This window comes from Miniopterus natalensis, chromosome 7, assembly GCF_054644295.1.
Source record: "Miniopterus natalensis isolate mMinNat1 chromosome 7, mMinNat1.hap1, whole genome shotgun sequence".
Lineage (NCBI taxonomy): Eukaryota > Metazoa > Chordata > Mammalia > Chiroptera > Miniopteridae > Miniopterus > Miniopterus natalensis.
The window spans coordinates 12,299,934-12,317,417 of record NC_142087.1 but is presented as its reverse complement, the minus strand read 5'-3'; the positions used below and the strand labels follow the sequence as shown (position 1 = coordinate 12,317,417).

The window sequence follows — 17,484 nt, the reverse complement described above, 5'->3', positions numbered from 1 at the left end:
CAGTATCTTTTTGATACCGATGGCTTTATGCTCTCATTTGCAAGAATTTCAAATAATACATTAGTGTATGTCATTTTGTTGGATTTGCACATTTAATAAAACCATAGTTTTGGAAAGTTGTCTTATCCTTCCCTTTACAACGAGGCACAAAGAGTCATTGCTGATTATGCTGATACTTCCCTCTACGTCACTATTCACTGTTCCCATATTTTTCACCTTCTCATTCTCATTTTTTGTAGCATTAAAACAATCTATTTAAGGGCAATTTGAACGAATTCAACTAAAGTGCTGCATTTCTCACGCATTCAAAATTTTCCTGATTATGCGCTTCCTGAAAAATCACACTGCAAATTCCTGACCAACTCAGATGAAAATCATGACAATGTTGCCAAAGATGATCAAAATTCTTCCACACTTTAGTTCACAACGAAATTCATATTATGTTGATACAAAATTAAACAACATGCAATTGAAAAAAGTGAAACAATACTCAATCCTCCCATTATAGGGTGATGGTCATATCGATGGTCATACACCAAAAAAATTAAATTAGATGCCAGGGCGCTGAATAAAACAATCTGCTTTTAGCCAGTGTGTGTATTTTTGCCCCCCCCCTTTTTTCTCCCCCACAACGTGATGCAATAGGCCTCAGTAGTGTGCCCATGTCCTTGGCCCTTGCCAAGAATCCACATCATATACCCTAATACTTTCTAATCCATTCTATTTTATTATTTTAAAAGCTAGTTGTGATACATTACATTTATTTCATGACCTACTAAAGGGTCAAAAGCCAAGTCTCAAAAACACTGCTCCAAGGCACTACACTGTTAATACAGCCAGAAAGTCAGTTTAAAAACTGTATAAACAGAATAGCTTACTTCTCCGCATGCAGAATGTTTCCTCTGGTAAATTTATTTTCCAAATATGGATTCAGACCACAGTGTGCCTACAAACTGCTGCTGCTTTGGAGGTAATGTGTCTGTGTTCCTTTTTCGGCCTGTATTTTTATTAAGTTATAATTCATATGCCATAAAATTCACCCTATTAAAGCACACAAGTCAGTGGTTTTTAGTATATTCACAAGTTGTATGACTATCATCACTATTTAATTCTAGAACATTTTCATCACACACCTTACAACCCCAAAACACCTATACCCATTAGGAGTAAGTCCCCACTCCCCCTGGGCCCTGGCAGCTACCCATTTACTTGCCATCTCTATGGATTGGTCTATGCTGAGGCCTCATATAAAAGGAATAACGCAATATGTGGTCTTTTGGGGCTGACTTTTCCCACTTAGCATATCTTTTCAAGGTTTATGCATATTGTAATATTTACCAGTATTTCATTGTTTCTTGTGGCTGAATAATATTCCATTGCATGGATATACCGCCTTTCGTTAACCACTTGTCAGTTGATGAACATTAAGGGTTTTTCCACCCTTGGCTGTTATGAGCAATGCTGCTGTGAACATCGTTGTGAAGTTCTCATGCAGACATATTCTTACTTATCTTGGAGACATATGTGCGTATGTGGAATTCCGTATGTATATGCACATATACACATATATATATGAAATTGGCAGGTCATACGGTTATTATGATTACTCTGTTTAACTTTTTGTGGAACTGCCAAACTGTTTTCCAAACCGGTTGCCCCATTTTACATTCCCACCACCAATGATGGGTGAAGGTTCCAGCTTCTCCGCATCCTCAGTAACATTTGTTTATCCATCTTTCTGCAATGAGCTGAATGTTCATGTTCTTCCAAAATTCCTATGTCGAAATCCTAATCCCCACGGTGATAGTATTGGGAGGCAGGGGCTTGCTGGGGTGATTAGGTCATGAGGGCTCGCCCTCATCAATGGGATTAGTACCCTCATCAGAGGCCCCAGAGAGCTCCCTTGTCCCTTCTGACGTGAGGTTACAGTGACAAGTCTAGGGAGCAGGCTCTCACCAGACAAAGAATCTGCTGGCTCCCCGATCTTGGACATCCCAGCCTCCAGAAATCAGGTTCTCTTGTTTATAAGCCACTCCGTTTATGCTATTTTGTTACAGCAGCCAAGACTGACTAAGACACCATCCTTGTGAGTGTGAAGTGGTATCGAATTGTGGTTTTCATTTCCTTTCCCCTAATAACTAATGATGTTGATCATTTTTTCATGTCCCTATTGGCCATCTGTATACTTCTTTGGAGAGGTGTCTATTTATCTCCTCTGCCCATATTTTCATTGGGTTTCTTTTTATTGTTGAGTTGTAAGAGTTCTTTATATATTCTGGACACTAGACCTGCATCATATATTTGATTTACAAATATTTTCTCCCAGTCTGTAGGCTGTTTTTTCGCTCTATTGATAGTGTCGTTGGAAGCACAGACGTTTTTAATTTTGAGGAAGTTCAATTTATGTTTTTTCTTTATTTACATGTGCTTTAAGTGTCATCTAAGAAGACATTGCCTAATCCAAAGTCACAATGATTTATGTCTGTTTTCTTCTAAGAATTTTGTGGTTTTAGCTCCTATTTCGGTCTTTGATTTATTGAGTTAAATTTTTAATATGGTGTGAAATCGGGGTCCAAATCTTTCTTTTGCAGGAAGATATCCAGTTGTCCAAGCAACATTTGTTTAAATGTTCCCTATTAGATTGCCTTGGCACCTATTCCAAAAACCAACTGATCATAAATATAAGGGGTTATTTCTGGACTCTCAGTTCCACTCTGTTACTTTTCATGTCTAGCCTTATGCCAGTAAGTGTCTTGATTTTTGTAGCTCTAAAGTTTTGAAATCAGAACATGTGAATCCTCCAACTTTGTACTTTTTCAAGATTGCTTTGGCTTCTGGGATCCTTGAATTTCCATATGAATTTTAGAATCAGCCTGTCAGTTTCTCTAAAACAGGTAGCTGGAATTTTGATAGCAATTGCATCGAATCTGTAGATCAACTTCAATAGTAATGCCATCTTTTTTTTTTTTCTTTTTTTTTTAAAAAATATATCTTTATTGATTTCAGAGAGAGGAAAGGAGAGGGAGAGAGAGAGATAGAAACATCAATGATGACAGAGTCATTGATCGGCAGCAGCCCGCAACCGGGGCATGTGCCCTGACCGGGAATCGAACCCTGATTGCCTAGATCCTAGGTCAACGCTTAACCACTGAGCCACGCCCGGCCGGGCAGTAATGCCATCTTAACAGTATTACGTCTTCTAATCGGTGAATATGGAAACATTTTTTCATTTATTTAGGTCTTAAACAAATTTTTTTAAACGTTTTGTAATTCTCAGTGTGCAAATCTTCTCGAACTTCGTTTGTTACATTTACCTCCGAGTAAGTTATTCTTTTTTATGCTATCACAAATGGAATTGCTTTCTTAGTTTCATTTCTAGACTAATTAATTGCAAATGTATAAAAATAAATTGATTTTTGTGTATTGATCTTGTATCCTGCAACCTTGCTGACCTAACATTTTTCTCCTATTTGGAAGAAGTATAAAGATAATGATTAATTTTAGTCTTCTGGTTAAGAACGTGAACCAGTTACCACGGTCTGTAGGTGCATCGGTCAGGTGCCTAACAGGAAACAGGTGGCTCACTTAAATCAGAAAGACGAGACAGGGGTTTAATAAAGAGATTGTTTATAGAAGTGTGGGCAGGGTGCAGGAGAACCACGGGATAACTCAGCAGTCCAGGGCTCGTCATAACGGGGCCATTACCATCCCTGGGAAGGTTACCACTACCTGGAAAAAAGGGTTGTGTGGGGAAAGCCACCTCAAGGGGAAGAGTGAGCTTCAACTGAGAGACCCACCCGCCTGTCGTAACGTCGCTGGAAGGAGCCAGGACAGTGAATATGCCCTCACTCTGCTCCCCCTCTCCAGCTCCTGCCTGGACGCCCCATGGCTGGGCCCCATGGGAGTGGGAGCAAGTGAACCCACTGATGTGGTTCATACAGGACTGCGGCTGTAGACAATTCACCCACTTGGGGAGAAGAGGGCATGCGATGTATTCAGAGGGGCAAATGGGAGGTGCCCTGCATACTAGGTTAAGCCATGATAATGAGCAAACTCCTTCTGAATCATCCAGATGACGTACAAGGAAATAATAAAAGCCAAAATCAGGAACAGAGAAAACAAACACAACCCCGACAGCAATAATATCCAAGGCAAAGTTTGTTCTTAAAAAACAGTAATAAAATTAAAAATCTCTGATAAGACTAATCAAGAAAAAGAGGAGGCATGGGTAACTACTAGGTATTAAAAAAGAGATAGAACAACTTTATGCTAATAAATTCCTTAAAAATATAACTTTCTAAGTTGGGGGAGAGGATGGGCTTTAGGAAGGGACCTTCCCTCCTCTCTGGCCTAGACACTAGGGTGCTGACTGATGATCAGGGGGGTCCGTGAACATGGGGGTGAGCGGGCCTCAGCCACAAGGAGGCCCTGAATAAAGAACAGTGTGGATTGTGGCTCTAAGAGCAGCCATAGCTAATGGGAGTAGTTAGTTTTTAGGTGCTGTAAGTTCCTCAACTTTCAGTAAAGTCCTGGCAGAAGTCACAGCAGTTCTTACCTCTGCTATGGGAAATTAAGAGTAGGTCTGGGTCCCTATTGGAGGTAAAGTAATTAAAGCAAGGGCAGCAAGTATCCTGTCTACCAAGGTGACTACAGAGGCTTGCCCTGGAACCACAGAAAATGATCAGCAGCTGAATTAACAAAGACTCTGGGCAAAAATAAAGTTGGAAGGTAAAACCATACAAGCCCCTAGTTAAAAGTCATCTTCTCAGCTATTTAGAAAAATGGTCAGTTCAAGGATGGGGCAAGGAATCATGAAACATCTTGTTACACCAGAAAGCAAGGAAGCTATCAAAGGCTGGAATTGTATTAACAGCACTCAGGAGAGGCTTAAAGAGAGGCTTCTACTGGCCAGATGTGCAACCATTTGAGCTTTGACAATATAATAATTTCAATGGACTGAAAATCATCAAATGTGTTTAAATCCAAGAGTTCACAGTATTTAAAAAACAAAAACTTCATTGTCATCTTTGGAGGATGCTAGGGAATCTACTCATTACTTTGAAAACTGAAAAATAAAGGGGAAACAATCAAATACTTATCGTGATTTTCCTGTATAAACGATACCTCAAGGTACCCACATAGTTAATGAGGAGTATTCTAGCCAAATTAGCATATCACTACTTTGTAACCCCTTCTGAAATAACGGATCTGGGTAATGACCAACAAGTGACTCCTAGTAATCGAGACAACCAGACATATGTTGCTTTTAATTAAATTAACTGTACAACACTACTTATGAAACATTCTTGCAAAATAAAACAAAATTTAAAAATCTGAATCTGGTAAAGTCTGTAGCTTTTTCTTGTGTGTGGGGGGTTTTTTAATATCTTTATCGATTTCAGAGAGAGGAAGGGGGGGAGAGAGAGAGAGAGATAGAAACAACAGTGATGAGAGTCGTCATTGATCGGCTGCCTCCGGCACGCCCCCTGCTGGGGATCGAGCCCACAACCAGGGCATGTGCCCTGACCAGGAATCGAGTCTCGATCTCCTGGATCCTAGGTCGATGCTCAATTGCTGAGCCATGCAGGGCTAAAACCTGTAGCTCTTAATATCAATTTACTACACACACACACACACACACACGCACACGCACACGCACACGCACGCGCATGCGCGCACACACGGTTTCATTTTAAACAATACCAGGGGAAGGAATGAAATTATCAAAACACATAATATGACAAACTCTAAAAAAACAACCTAGTTTCTTCAACAAACAAACTGCAATGAAAGTAAGTGAGAATTCAAAAGAAAGACCACACCAGTCACAGCCTGGGAGGAAATATTTGCAAGACACACATGGTAGAGGACTATTTTCCAAAATATACCAAAAAACACTTAAAACTCAACAATAAAAAACAAACTATTAAAAAAGTGGGCCAAAGACCTTAACAGACACCTCACCAAAGGAGATACACAAATGGCAAATAAGCCTATGAAAACATTCTCTCCATCCTATGTCATCAGGGAAATGTAAATTAAAACGAGACACCAAAACTCCCAAGTAAAATGGCGCAAATCCAAAACAGTAACACCACCAAACGCTTACAAGGCTGTGGAGCAACAGGAACTCTCATTCATTGCCAGGAATACAAAATGGTGCAGCCACTTTGGAAGACAGTGTGACGGTTTCTTACAAAACTAAGCATACCCTTACCATAGGGTCCAGCCGCTGCACTTCTTGGTATTTACCCACAGGAGTCGAAAACCTGCACACAGATACTTATAGCAACTTCATTCATAATTGCCAAAACTTGGAAGCAACTGAGATGTCCTTCACCAGACGCATGGTTCAATAAACTGGTACGACCAGACAATGTGCTAAAAAGAAATGGGTTATCAATCCATGAAACGACAAAGAGGAAACCGAAATGCATATTACTAAGTGAAGGAAGCCGGTCTGTCAGGCTACATGCTGTATCATGCTCTGGAAAAGGCAAAACTGTGGGGAGGGTAAGCAGATCAGTGATTGCCAGGGAGTGGGGGAGGGGATAAATATGCAGAGAAGAGAGGGTTTTTGGGGCAGTGAAACTACTCTAAATCTTTTTTGTCTGAAACACATTTCCTTCTAAATGTGTTTGGTGGGATATAAAGAAGGCTGGCCGTGAGCTGAGTGCCTTTGACGCCGGGGTTATTGAAGATGGGTGATTAGTACATGGGGGTTACTATCCCATTGTCTCTACTTTTATTGTAAATGTTCTATAATTAAAGGTTAAAAAAAATCACTTCCTCCGAGGCCTTCCCTAACACCCTAAGGCAGGTTACCTCTCCCCACGGTTTTCCAGCACAGCACCCTATTTCCTTCACAGCACTGACCACAACACTATTTTGTATGGTCACTGATTTATTTCTCTCCACTACAATTTCATGTCCACGAGAATTAAAACTCTGCCTTGTTCACCGCTAAACTGTAGGGCCGGGGCTGGCACACAGCGGTGCTCAGTGCATCGCTGTTGCATGGAAGGACGGATGGACAGATGGGAGGACTAAAAGGACAGAAGCACAGGCTGGGGCAATAACTAATGAAGAAATACACTTATAACAACACCTCCCCCAAGACACCAGAGAAGGGGAACCTTGAAAGAAGGGGAGATTCAATTACCGACCCCTGGGGTCTTTGGAGCCAGCAGACTTTCAGGTTTAGTTGTTTCTCCAACTGTATGAGGGAAATAAACCAGGTTCACAAGATTTGAGCCATGAACCCTTTCTTTGAATGAAATCTCCTCAAACAAGCCAGTATGTAAAATAGAAAAACGTGACAGTCAAAAGCAGATTTATTGTTCTAGTCTAGTTTCAAAAACAGAACAAGAAAAGCATCCAGCAGTTACGAGGAATCCAGGAAAACCTGTCCCAGTAACGCCAGCTTCGAGGTAAAGGGCTGACTAGGGCAGCTGAGAAGCGGGACTCTCCGCCTGGCAGGCTTCTCCCTTGCCTCGTCGTGGGTCCCTGGTGAGGAGAATGTCCCTGGCCTTGCTGGGGGTTCCCATGGCCCTGAGCTTATAGTTTTCTGAAATCTTGACCTATTCCGTTTAAGAGAGTAGAATTCCCTCATCAAGTCCTCTACCTCCCACTGCTCTTCCTTCAGCCTCCGGCAACAGTGCAGGGCAGCGGGGTCGATGGGGTGCGCTTCTGTGTTGAAGATGTAGCCCCCAGCCCCCAAGATGCACTCCCCGTAGGGGGTGATCACTGCATCGAAGGTGGAACCATTGTTGTGAATGAAGTTGGATGGGTCAAACAGGAGGTAGAGGTATTTCACAGTCTCAGCCAGGAAGAAAGACTCCATGCGGTTGTCAAGCTTGTGGTCGCGCAGGTCTTTGATCTGCCATGAGAGAGAGGAGAGCAAGTCAGAAGAGCATCCCCGTGGGGCAGAAAGGGTCCAGGGACCCCGTTAGGGATTCCTGGCCTGCCCCAAAGCAGCGGAGGGCCTTTGGGCAAATCATTACCACAACTCTCAACTGGGCTTCCTGCTTCCATTCTTACCCTAAAGTATATTTATATCACTAGTCTTACCTGTCACACCTCCACAGAAAACCTCCAGTTGACACCTCACTTCACCAAGACTAAAAACCAAAGGCCAGGGCCTAACAGGTCCTTGGTGACTGGCCTCTCCCTCCCTGATCTCATCTCTTGCTGCTTGGTCGCTTGCTTTTGGAGGTTGGGCCACAAGGCCCTTCTGTTCTGTGATCTAGCAAGTATGCTCCCACCCCAGTTTCTTTCGGTCTGGAACCCTCTTCCTTCAGATATCCTCATAGCTCGCTCCCTCACTTCTCCCGGTCTCGGGTCAAATGCCACTTCCCTACCTGACCTGACAACTCCTACCCCCTTTATCCTATTGTTTTGTGACCACGAATGCAGACCTAATCATGCGCTTTAATGACATTGGGAAACGCAGCAGCATTTACTCAGCTAATCCTCTCCTGACGGGCATTAGGGTGGCCACCAAGTTTTCACTATTGTAAATAACTAACTAGGAGTCTTATGAAGAAAAATTCATACCGAGACTATGATCATAGATGAATAAGTACTTGCTACAAATATTTATTTTAGCCTCTCAGAATTGGCAATACATTTTTTAAAAAACAAAACTAATTCTCAGTGGACATCTATTTTACACCAAAAAAATGTAACTAATGTACGGACTTAATGTACCAAGAATTATCATTCTCTTGCCCTGTTTGATGAAGGCCAAGGAGTCAGAAGCCTGTTCACATCATTCACATCATTCGCCTTGGAAGACCTCCAAGGGCTTCTTTTTCATGGAAATAAGCTGAGCATTCCTAAGAAGGCCCCAATGGGCTTATCCACTTTGGCTTTTCACACGATACAACATATTGGAAACTAAAACATAACCATTGCTTTATTTTCCCCCTACATATATATGTCTTTTCTTTAAACATATGTACCTATGTTCTACTTATAGAATCACTTAATATCTTAGAAAAGGATTTTTTTGTTTTTAATCCCTTATCCTAAAAAACAAAAATAAAAATCTCTGTAGGCTCTTTGGTGAATTTTCTTCCAGACTATGTTCTTATACATCTGGCTTTCAAATGCCTGTCATGACTGTTTAGATCCTGCCTGCTGGGTCCTCCAAGGATGTGACATGGCTCTCACTCTTGACCCTTTCAATGCATTCTCCACAGAGCAGCCAATGATCTTTCTAAAATAAAATCAGACCATGTCACTGCTGTGCTGTAAATCTACCAAGGCATCCCACTCCAGGAAGATACAAAGCCCTGAGTGACCCAGGCCCTGCCTACTGCTGGGCCTTGACCTCTCACTTCCTCCTCGCTCACTCCACCCCAGCCACACTGGCCTTCTTTCTGTCTCCCAGGCACTCGCTCATGGTTTCCCATCCTAAAATGTTAGTTCAGGGCTTGGTCTTCCTTCATCACTGTAACCCTCTGCCTAGCGCAGGGCCTGGCCCATGGAAACACAGTCAATAAATATCTTGGAGACTAGTAAGGCTGTTCATTAAGGATCCCCAGGTTTGAATGTAAGGCTACGGGCCTCTGAATTTCCCTTCTTGAATCCATTTTGTAGGGCTTTTCAGAAAACTCACCCTTGCCAAGTAGCCTATTCCAACAGCTAAAGGATCTGATGCGGGGAGAACGGCAAGGGAGTGGAGTCAAGACCCTGGCAACTAATACTAGCTCCACTTCTACTGACCATGTGACCTTTAGCAAGGCTCTCCGCTGTTCCTCAGACTCTCCATCTGTGAGATAAAGGTATCGCACACATCTCAAAGGTCCCTTTCCAGGGCTAATATTCCAGAACTCCCAACGGGCCACCCTTAACGAGGCTCTTTAGTAGCAGGCAGACATTTCCCAATCTTTGGAACCATGGAAATACTTACCGTTGCAAATCCACACTCCACCTTGCTGATTTTTTCAATGGATTCCACAGCATCTCTCCCAAGTTCTAGGAGGGTGGGATCCCCCGTAGCACGGTAGAGGTACATGGCGCTCTCAATGAGTTCTGCAAGATCCAAAGCAAACCCTCCTCACTCAGTGGCTGATCAGGGAAGGTTCAGGCTCAGTTGCGGCAATGAGGGACTCCTCCCCTCCATACCTTGTCTACAGGGCCCCTGCTAGGAGGAACGTGGGACAACTCACTCAATGCTGAGTTTCCAGAGCCAACAGACCCAAAGCCTGAAGCTCAGTGGAGACTAGCATTAAAACTGACCAAGGAATGCCCAGCCGGTATGGCTCAGTGGTTGAGCATTGACCTAGGATCCAGGAGATTGTGGTTCGATTCCGGATCAGGTCAGGGCACATGCCCAGGTTGCGGGCTCAATCCCCAGCAGGGGGAGTGCAGGAGGCAGCCGATCAATGACAACTCTCTCATCATTGATGTCTCTCTCTCTCTCTCCCTCTCCCTTCCTCTCTCTGAAATCAATAAAGATATATTTTTTTAAAAAAACACAAAAAGAAACCTGACCAAGGAAGAAACAGGAAGCCAGTCTCTGGGACAAAGGAGGCGGCAGAGGCGGCTCCCTCTCCCCCAGTATCTGTTCCCTCCTTTTCCCTTAGTAACGGGACCCCTAACTTTCACCAAGTACATGGCTGCCAAGACTAACAACCATTCCCAGCAGCCAGGTGTGGGATTAGGGTCTCTGACACTGTAGAGGGTCATAGATAAGGCCAGAACATGAAAGAGAAATATTTCTATCTTAATGAAGCTACTATGGTTTTTTTCCTCACTCACAGCTCCACCTAATCCTAAAACTTAAAGAATATGAACTTGTCATTGTAAGGCCCTTTCTGAGATGGGATGGAACAAAACATGACGGCCAACATGTTCAAGAGCCAACCTTTGATCTAGCGAAGATGCAGCCATCTGTACACTGTGCCCAGAACAAGGCAGCAGTCTTGCCCTAATCTACACAACTGGATTTTGATGTTCAGACAGGGCCCCATCTGAAGATGAATATTAGCCAACAGGAGTTGGTCCAGATGAGAATATTTATTCTGGAGAAAAGAAAACCCAGGAAAATGTGCTTATTGTTTTCAAATATCTGAAAAGCTTTATGGAAATGAAAGATCTGACTTCAAGGATGGCCCCAGGGGGTGGAAGCTACCACTGAATGGGCTGTTCTACTTCACCTGCCCTTCCTCAGAGGAGAGAACTGTCCCCTCCCCATACCAACCTCTCCTCCTGATTACGCCCTTCTCTGTTTCCTCCTTGATCAGCACTTTCCTCTCTTTTGATTCATTACTGAAAACTCTATTTCTTATTTTTGAAGAAAAGATCTCTGCCCATCTCCCCAGGTTTCTCCTCCCCCACCCCCCACCCCAAAGGCCTCTAGACAGTTGCTAACCTAAATGCTCTTATTCTAAGACACAGACCGGGATGTGTTCACCGGTGGGTGAGCACACTGTGCGTGTTCAAGAAAGAAAAGACAGTGCTGTCCCAGGAAGCCTTCCCTTCTGCTTCTAGCAGCTGGCTGGACTGGTGCACCCAGGGCCAGCCACTGGTTTTCTGTTCCTCACACATGGGCCTACGTGTACTAGTAATTGCTTTAATTTCCTGAATATCCCGCCAACTCTTTAGAAGACGGTTTAGATGTGGACTTAGGGTGGGGTAGTCTCTGTGCGTCAACACTGCATCTCAGAGGTACATACCAGAGCACAAGGCACCGGCTAATCTAATAATAGAGTAGTACCTTATCTCCCGTTTGCTATTGTTTTAGGGTAGGAAGGGTGACTGGACCAAGGCATTCCCGGATCCCTGGATGTGGTGCCTTACTTTCCACTGATGCCTTCCTGCCAGCCTTTCCTGCAAATGTAACAGGGTGCCTCTGTGAGTAGTGAGCTCCCTGACACTAGTAGTAACCACACAAAGACTAGACAACCACTTGACACAGCTATTAAAAGGGGATTTCAATTAGAAGACATCTCAGGGTTCCTCTAATCCTGAAAATGCACAAGCCTAAGTCTCACATTTAGTCCCAAACTGTCTTCATTTTATCTACCGATATAACACTGGAAATGATACCTTCTGAGAGTTAAAAAAAAAAAAAAAAAAAAAAGCCATGAGAATAAATGCATGAGAAATACCAAGAACAGCCAACTCTAAGGAGTCAGAAGAGATTGCACTTCCCAGTGGCTGTTTTACTGCCTCTTCTGTGCCCTCCCCAAGTCCTGCAACAACCACTTGTGCTGGAGGAGGAAGGAAATAGGGTACCGAAAGGCCTGTCCCACAGCTAAAAGGCTTTCAGATGAAGGTGTGAAAAGGCTAAGACAATGGTAATGCAGCCTATTTTGGGGTGGGATGACTGTGTGTGCTGACTAAGCTTCCTTCCCCTGTTCCCCTTTCCCTTCCCTCCTGGCAACATTTAACCTTCCAGCAGTGAATCTGAGGATGGGAGCTGGAAAGGAACTTAACGACTTTATCTAGCGTGTAGGTCCTTTCTTCTCCGTGTAGGTCCTTTCTTCTCCGAGCTGCAAGTGAGGTGGATGAGGTCAGATGATTCATTCCTAAAGTCCGTAGTTCCAACATTCCTCACTGTGGGAGCTGAACTTACCTGACCCACTGATGCAGGAAGTTTGCCTGAACTTCTGAAATCTTGATGGCAGAAACTGAAAGGAGCCAATGCAGCTTTTCCCATCTTACCCCCCTGCTCATGTCTGAGAGAGCATTAAGACTTGGTTAGGAGACCTGGCCTGAGTTCCAGACGTAGCTCCTATACTCACAGCCTTCGGCAAATCACTTCAACCCACCAGGCCAGTTTCCTTATGTGAAAAGGTGAGGATAAGTAATTCCTTGCGGGGGGGAAAAAAGGACCTCTGAACACTTGAGGCATGGAAACCTCTAAAGACATGAGGATTTGGGGTCTGGAGAGCCAAACTCGACGCCCAAAACCCAACAGCCAGAGATGCTGCTTACCCGGCCGAAGTGGGTAACCCTCTCGCTTCTCCACCGTGTATCCCTGAGGAATGTTGTAGAATTCCGGGAGCCCCCCAAACTGCTTCCATACAGTGTAGTAGTTAAGGAAGGTCCTCATGGCATTGTCAATGTCCCCAATGAGGCTCTGTGGGAGAGAACTGGTTGTCAGGCAGGCAGCTACCAGGCATACAACCCCACAACCTCAGGGAAAAGTGAAAGCCTTAGAGCCAAAAAGGCCAGCAATCAAACCCTGGGGGGGCCATTTACTCGCTCAAACCAGACACGTACTTGCTCTGAGCCTCATCTATAAGATACAAAATATATCTCATACATTGTTGTGAGGGACAGAGATTGTATACAAAGTCCCCGCTGCCAGTCTGTGCTCAGTCAATGCTGGCCACTAACAGTTTTTAAATAGGTAAGTCAGCCATCTGGTTCAAAATCTTAAGAACAGGAAAAAGGTTGACTGTACTAAGTCTCACTTCCGCCCTCCACCCCAGCATATAAGCATTTTGTATTAGTCTATAAACATAAGCACATATGTATGAGTATATATTATTTCCCTCACATTGAATATAGCTGATTAAATAGACTGTTCTGCAGTTCCCTTTATTCATTTAACAACCTATCTTGATTTTTTCCATGTAGGTACATAAAGAGCTCCTTCCTCCTACTGCATAGAATTCCATTGCTTGGAACATAATTTAATTAGGTCCTTATGAATGGCGAGTTGGCTTGGTTCTGATCTTTTGCTATTTGCTATATCCATGCTGCAATAAATAACCCTGTACATATGTCGCCTCAAACACATGCAAAGTGTATCTGTAAGATAAATTTCCCAGAATTAAGACTGCTGGATCAGAGGATATATGCATTTGTCATTTTACTAGCTGTGGCTAGGTAGCTATTAGTATTAACATAAGCTCAGAGAAACACCTGACCTTCTTGACATCTCCATTGGATGTATCAGGGATAGAACAAACTTGACTTTTCCTAGGCAAAATTCTTGGTTCCCTCACTGTCCTACCAAGTTATCTCCCTACTCCTGCCTTTCTTCCTTTTAGTAAATCTACAGAGTTACTCCCGCCAGAAACCTGGTGGTTGTCCTTGACTCCTCCTTTACCTCCCACCCCACATCCATTCCATCAGCAGTTCCTGTCAATTCCATCTCCAAAACATCAAGAATTTTCTCTCTTTATCTCTAGAGCTACCAGCATCTCACACTGGGATGACCTCAAAGGCTTCCTTGCTCATCCCACCATTTGTCCTCCTGCACTTTCCAGGCCCACTGTCCCCAAGGCAGCCCGAGTAACCGTTTTATGACACACTCCAGACCTCAGGGCTTCTCAAGGGCTTAGCATGGAGCTGAGACGACTCGCCATGGCCCTCAAGGCCCTGCAAAAGCTGGTCACTGCTGACACCTTCCACTGAGCCTTTCCTTCCCTGGACTGTGGCCATGCTACTTTTGTTTCCGATAAACACTTGACTCTTTCCTGCCTAGGACCTTCACACATATTTCCTCCCTCCGGAACATGACCCCGCCCCCAATTCTTCAAGCATTGGCTTTACTATCATCACATCTGAGAGGCCTTCTCGTCTAAAGTTGGTTCCCATCCAATATTCTATTTTAGCCTCTCATTTTTTTCTTTCATTGCAATTTATTATTTTATCTATTTATCTGTTTTAAGTTCTTCTTTGTGTCTCGCCCCCATAAACTTCATGAGGGGAGCAGGGCCTGGAACACAGAAGGCATGCAAATAGTTGATGAATAAGTGAATGAACAAATCTAACATCTCTAAGCCTCCCTTCTTCATTTATGAGACTCACTTAGCTCAGCATGTTGTGGTGCTTCTGAGTAAAGCACCTGACACATAAATCTTTTTTTTAATCCTCACCAGAGGGTATTTTTTCCACTGTTTTTCAGAGAGAGTGGAAGGGGAGAGAGAGAGGATTGGATGCCTACCCTACATGTGATCAAGCCTGCAACCAAGGACCGTGCCCTTGGCTGGAATCGAACCTGGGACCCTTCGGTCTGAAGGCCGACGCTCTAACCACTGAGCCAAACCGACAAGGCATAAATCATTTTCTCATAAATATTTATTATGAACTACTTAAAAATAAGAAAGCTCCAAAAATCTCATTAAGAAATACATTTCCAATAAAACTGCTTTTAGGTTTTAAAATTATTCATCAAAAAACTGTAAGCTATTAGTTATTTTAGTCACTTATAAATTAATAACTATTCAAAGAAAACAAATTGAATATTCACAGCCTATGGTCACAGGAATTTTTAAATATTTTTAATTTCTATGTACTACATCCAAATTTTGTTACAGAGGCATATGATAGGGTACCAATAAGGTTTTTTCAGCATAAAATATAATAATTAGAATAAAATTCTGTTGGGGAGTAGAATGGAAATATGAATTCGAGGAGAAAAAGGAATTGTATGCAACTATTCAAACACATGAGATTAAAAATATGCAAGGGGTGCTTTAGTTTTTAGTCTTTCAAAATTCTTCTAGGGGGCACTCAAGCAATAAAATTTGAAGATCCTAGGAGAGCGAGATCAGTTTTTAGTGTTATTAATAAGTTCTCTGTGAGCCTGTCACCCCATTTGTATAATAAGGGGGTTGGCTAAAAGTACATAATGTTAAATAAATTACAGTGTATCTATTCAATGGAATACATGCAGCTGTTTAAAAAAGGCAAAACTAGCCCTGGCAGGTGTGGCTCAGTAGTTGGAGCACTGGGACTCACACCAAAGGGTGGAGGGCTTGATTTCTGGTCAAGACCACATGCGTGGGTTGCAGGTTCAGGAGGCAACCAATCAATGTGTATCTCTCACATCGATGTTTTTCTCTCTTCCACTCTCTCTAAAAATCAATGGAAAAAATATCCTGGGCTGAGAATTAACAACACAAAAGGTAAAACTAAATATGTGGTATCAATAAAGAATGATCTCTAAGATATAATCGGTGAAAAAAAAAAAAGTATATGTTCCTATATAGATAAAGAAAAAAGAGGGATATAAATCTTCATATCTTTACGTATGCGGATTTCTGGAAATATATACAGATAACGGGCTGGACTGGGGAGAGGGTCCTAAGGTGGGGCTCAAGACTTCCTTTTCAAGGTATTCCCTTTTGTGCTTTTTAAATTTACCACCACACCCATGTTATTACCTCTTCTTTGAAATAAAAAAACAAAAACTAATTTATAAAAATAATTTGGTACACCGAGGGGGTCAACTAGATGGCTCTAAAATCCCTTCCAGCTGCAAGTGTCAGACTGTGTAATGGAAAAACAAAATGATGGCAGACAGAGCGGCCCAGCTGCTTTCACGCCCTTTCTCAGGCCTGCTGTCAGGAATGAGGAGATCTGACAGAAATGCCTAGCGGAGCAGTGGTTGTTGCCAGTGTCTGTTACTGCTCAGCCTGGGAAGACACTCTCCCCCTTATATTAACAACGTTCCATAGCAGACTGGAAAATTCAGTGAGACAGAATCTTAAATCTGTCTAATTCACTCTGTCTCTCCTCCATCCCTAAGCCGTCCCTCCAAAAAAAGTACTCAGCAACTAAACTACTTTCTTTGACTTTTATATCTGAACAAGCTTGCTTTGCCAGTTCCATAGAAAAATGGCCACCCTCCTGACTGTTCCTACCTGCAGACCAGGCCAGTAGGCTTCCAAGGACTGGAAGACCGGCATGGACACAGTCCCCTTGTACATCTGCACCCACAGGTACCAGTCATCAAAGCGGGTGTAATTCCGAATGGCTTTGTTGTATTCTGCAGTGAAGATGGAATAACGGACATGTCAGTGATTGGGGACATGACAGGCAGCCCTTGGCAACAGAAGCATGGACTTAAACTTTTGAAGGATTATACATGATGGTCTAGCCTCAAAGCAGACTAGGATGCAATGAGGCAGAGAGGAAGGAGCCTGGGGTCTGGAGTCAAACTTCCAGGCTCAAATTCTAGCTCCAGCTTTACCACTTGCAAGCTGTGACCTTGGGCAAGTTCCTCCCTCTTAAGCCTCAGGCTTATTATCTGTAAAGTAGGGAGAGGAATGTTATATACCTCATAGGGTTGTTCAGTCATCTATTCACCCAACAATATTCACTAAGCACCCACCTAACACAAGGCACCCAGGGGTGGCAAACAAGTCTAAGAAGGTTCTCAGTCCTCAGGGAGCTTACATTCTAGAGAGAACTTGAACCTATACCTGTATTATAAATCCATGAGGACCAGGACTTTGCTTTGTTGGTGTCAGAATCCCCAACACTAAGATAGTACCATATATATATATATATATATATATATTTTTTTTTTTTAGAGAGAGAGAAAGAGGAAGGGAGAGAGAGAGAGATAAAACATCAATGTGAGAGAGACCCATCGATCAGTCACCTCCCACATGCAGCCTGACCAGGGATCGAACCTGTAACCTGAGTATGTGCTCTGACTATGAATCAAACCAGCAACCTTTCAGTGCACGGGACGACATTCAACCAACTGAGGCACACAGGCGAGGGTGA

At 43.2% G+C, this 17,484-nt stretch overlaps 1 protein-coding gene across 2 annotated transcripts in view; it reads right to left on the bottom strand.

Annotated features, from left to right (window-relative positions):
- Positions 1-5,656: 5,656 nt before the first annotated feature.
- EDEM2 (ER degradation enhancing alpha-mannosidase like protein 2) overlaps positions 5,657-17,484 on the bottom strand; it is a 29,166-nt gene continuing 17,338 nt past the window's right edge. For both annotated transcript variants that reach the window (XM_016213178.2, XM_016213179.2), the window contains 4 exons: positions 16,614-16,738; positions 12,949-13,093; positions 9,917-10,038; positions 5,657-7,879 (listed from right to left, as the gene is read on the bottom strand). In XM_016213178.2, the coding sequence (XP_016068664.1) occupies positions 7,385-7,879; positions 9,917-10,038; positions 12,949-13,093; positions 16,614-16,738 (887 nt within the window). In that variant the 3' untranslated portion in view covers positions 5,657-7,384. The remainder of the gene's footprint in view (positions 7,880-9,916; positions 10,039-12,948; positions 13,094-16,613; positions 16,739-17,484) is intronic.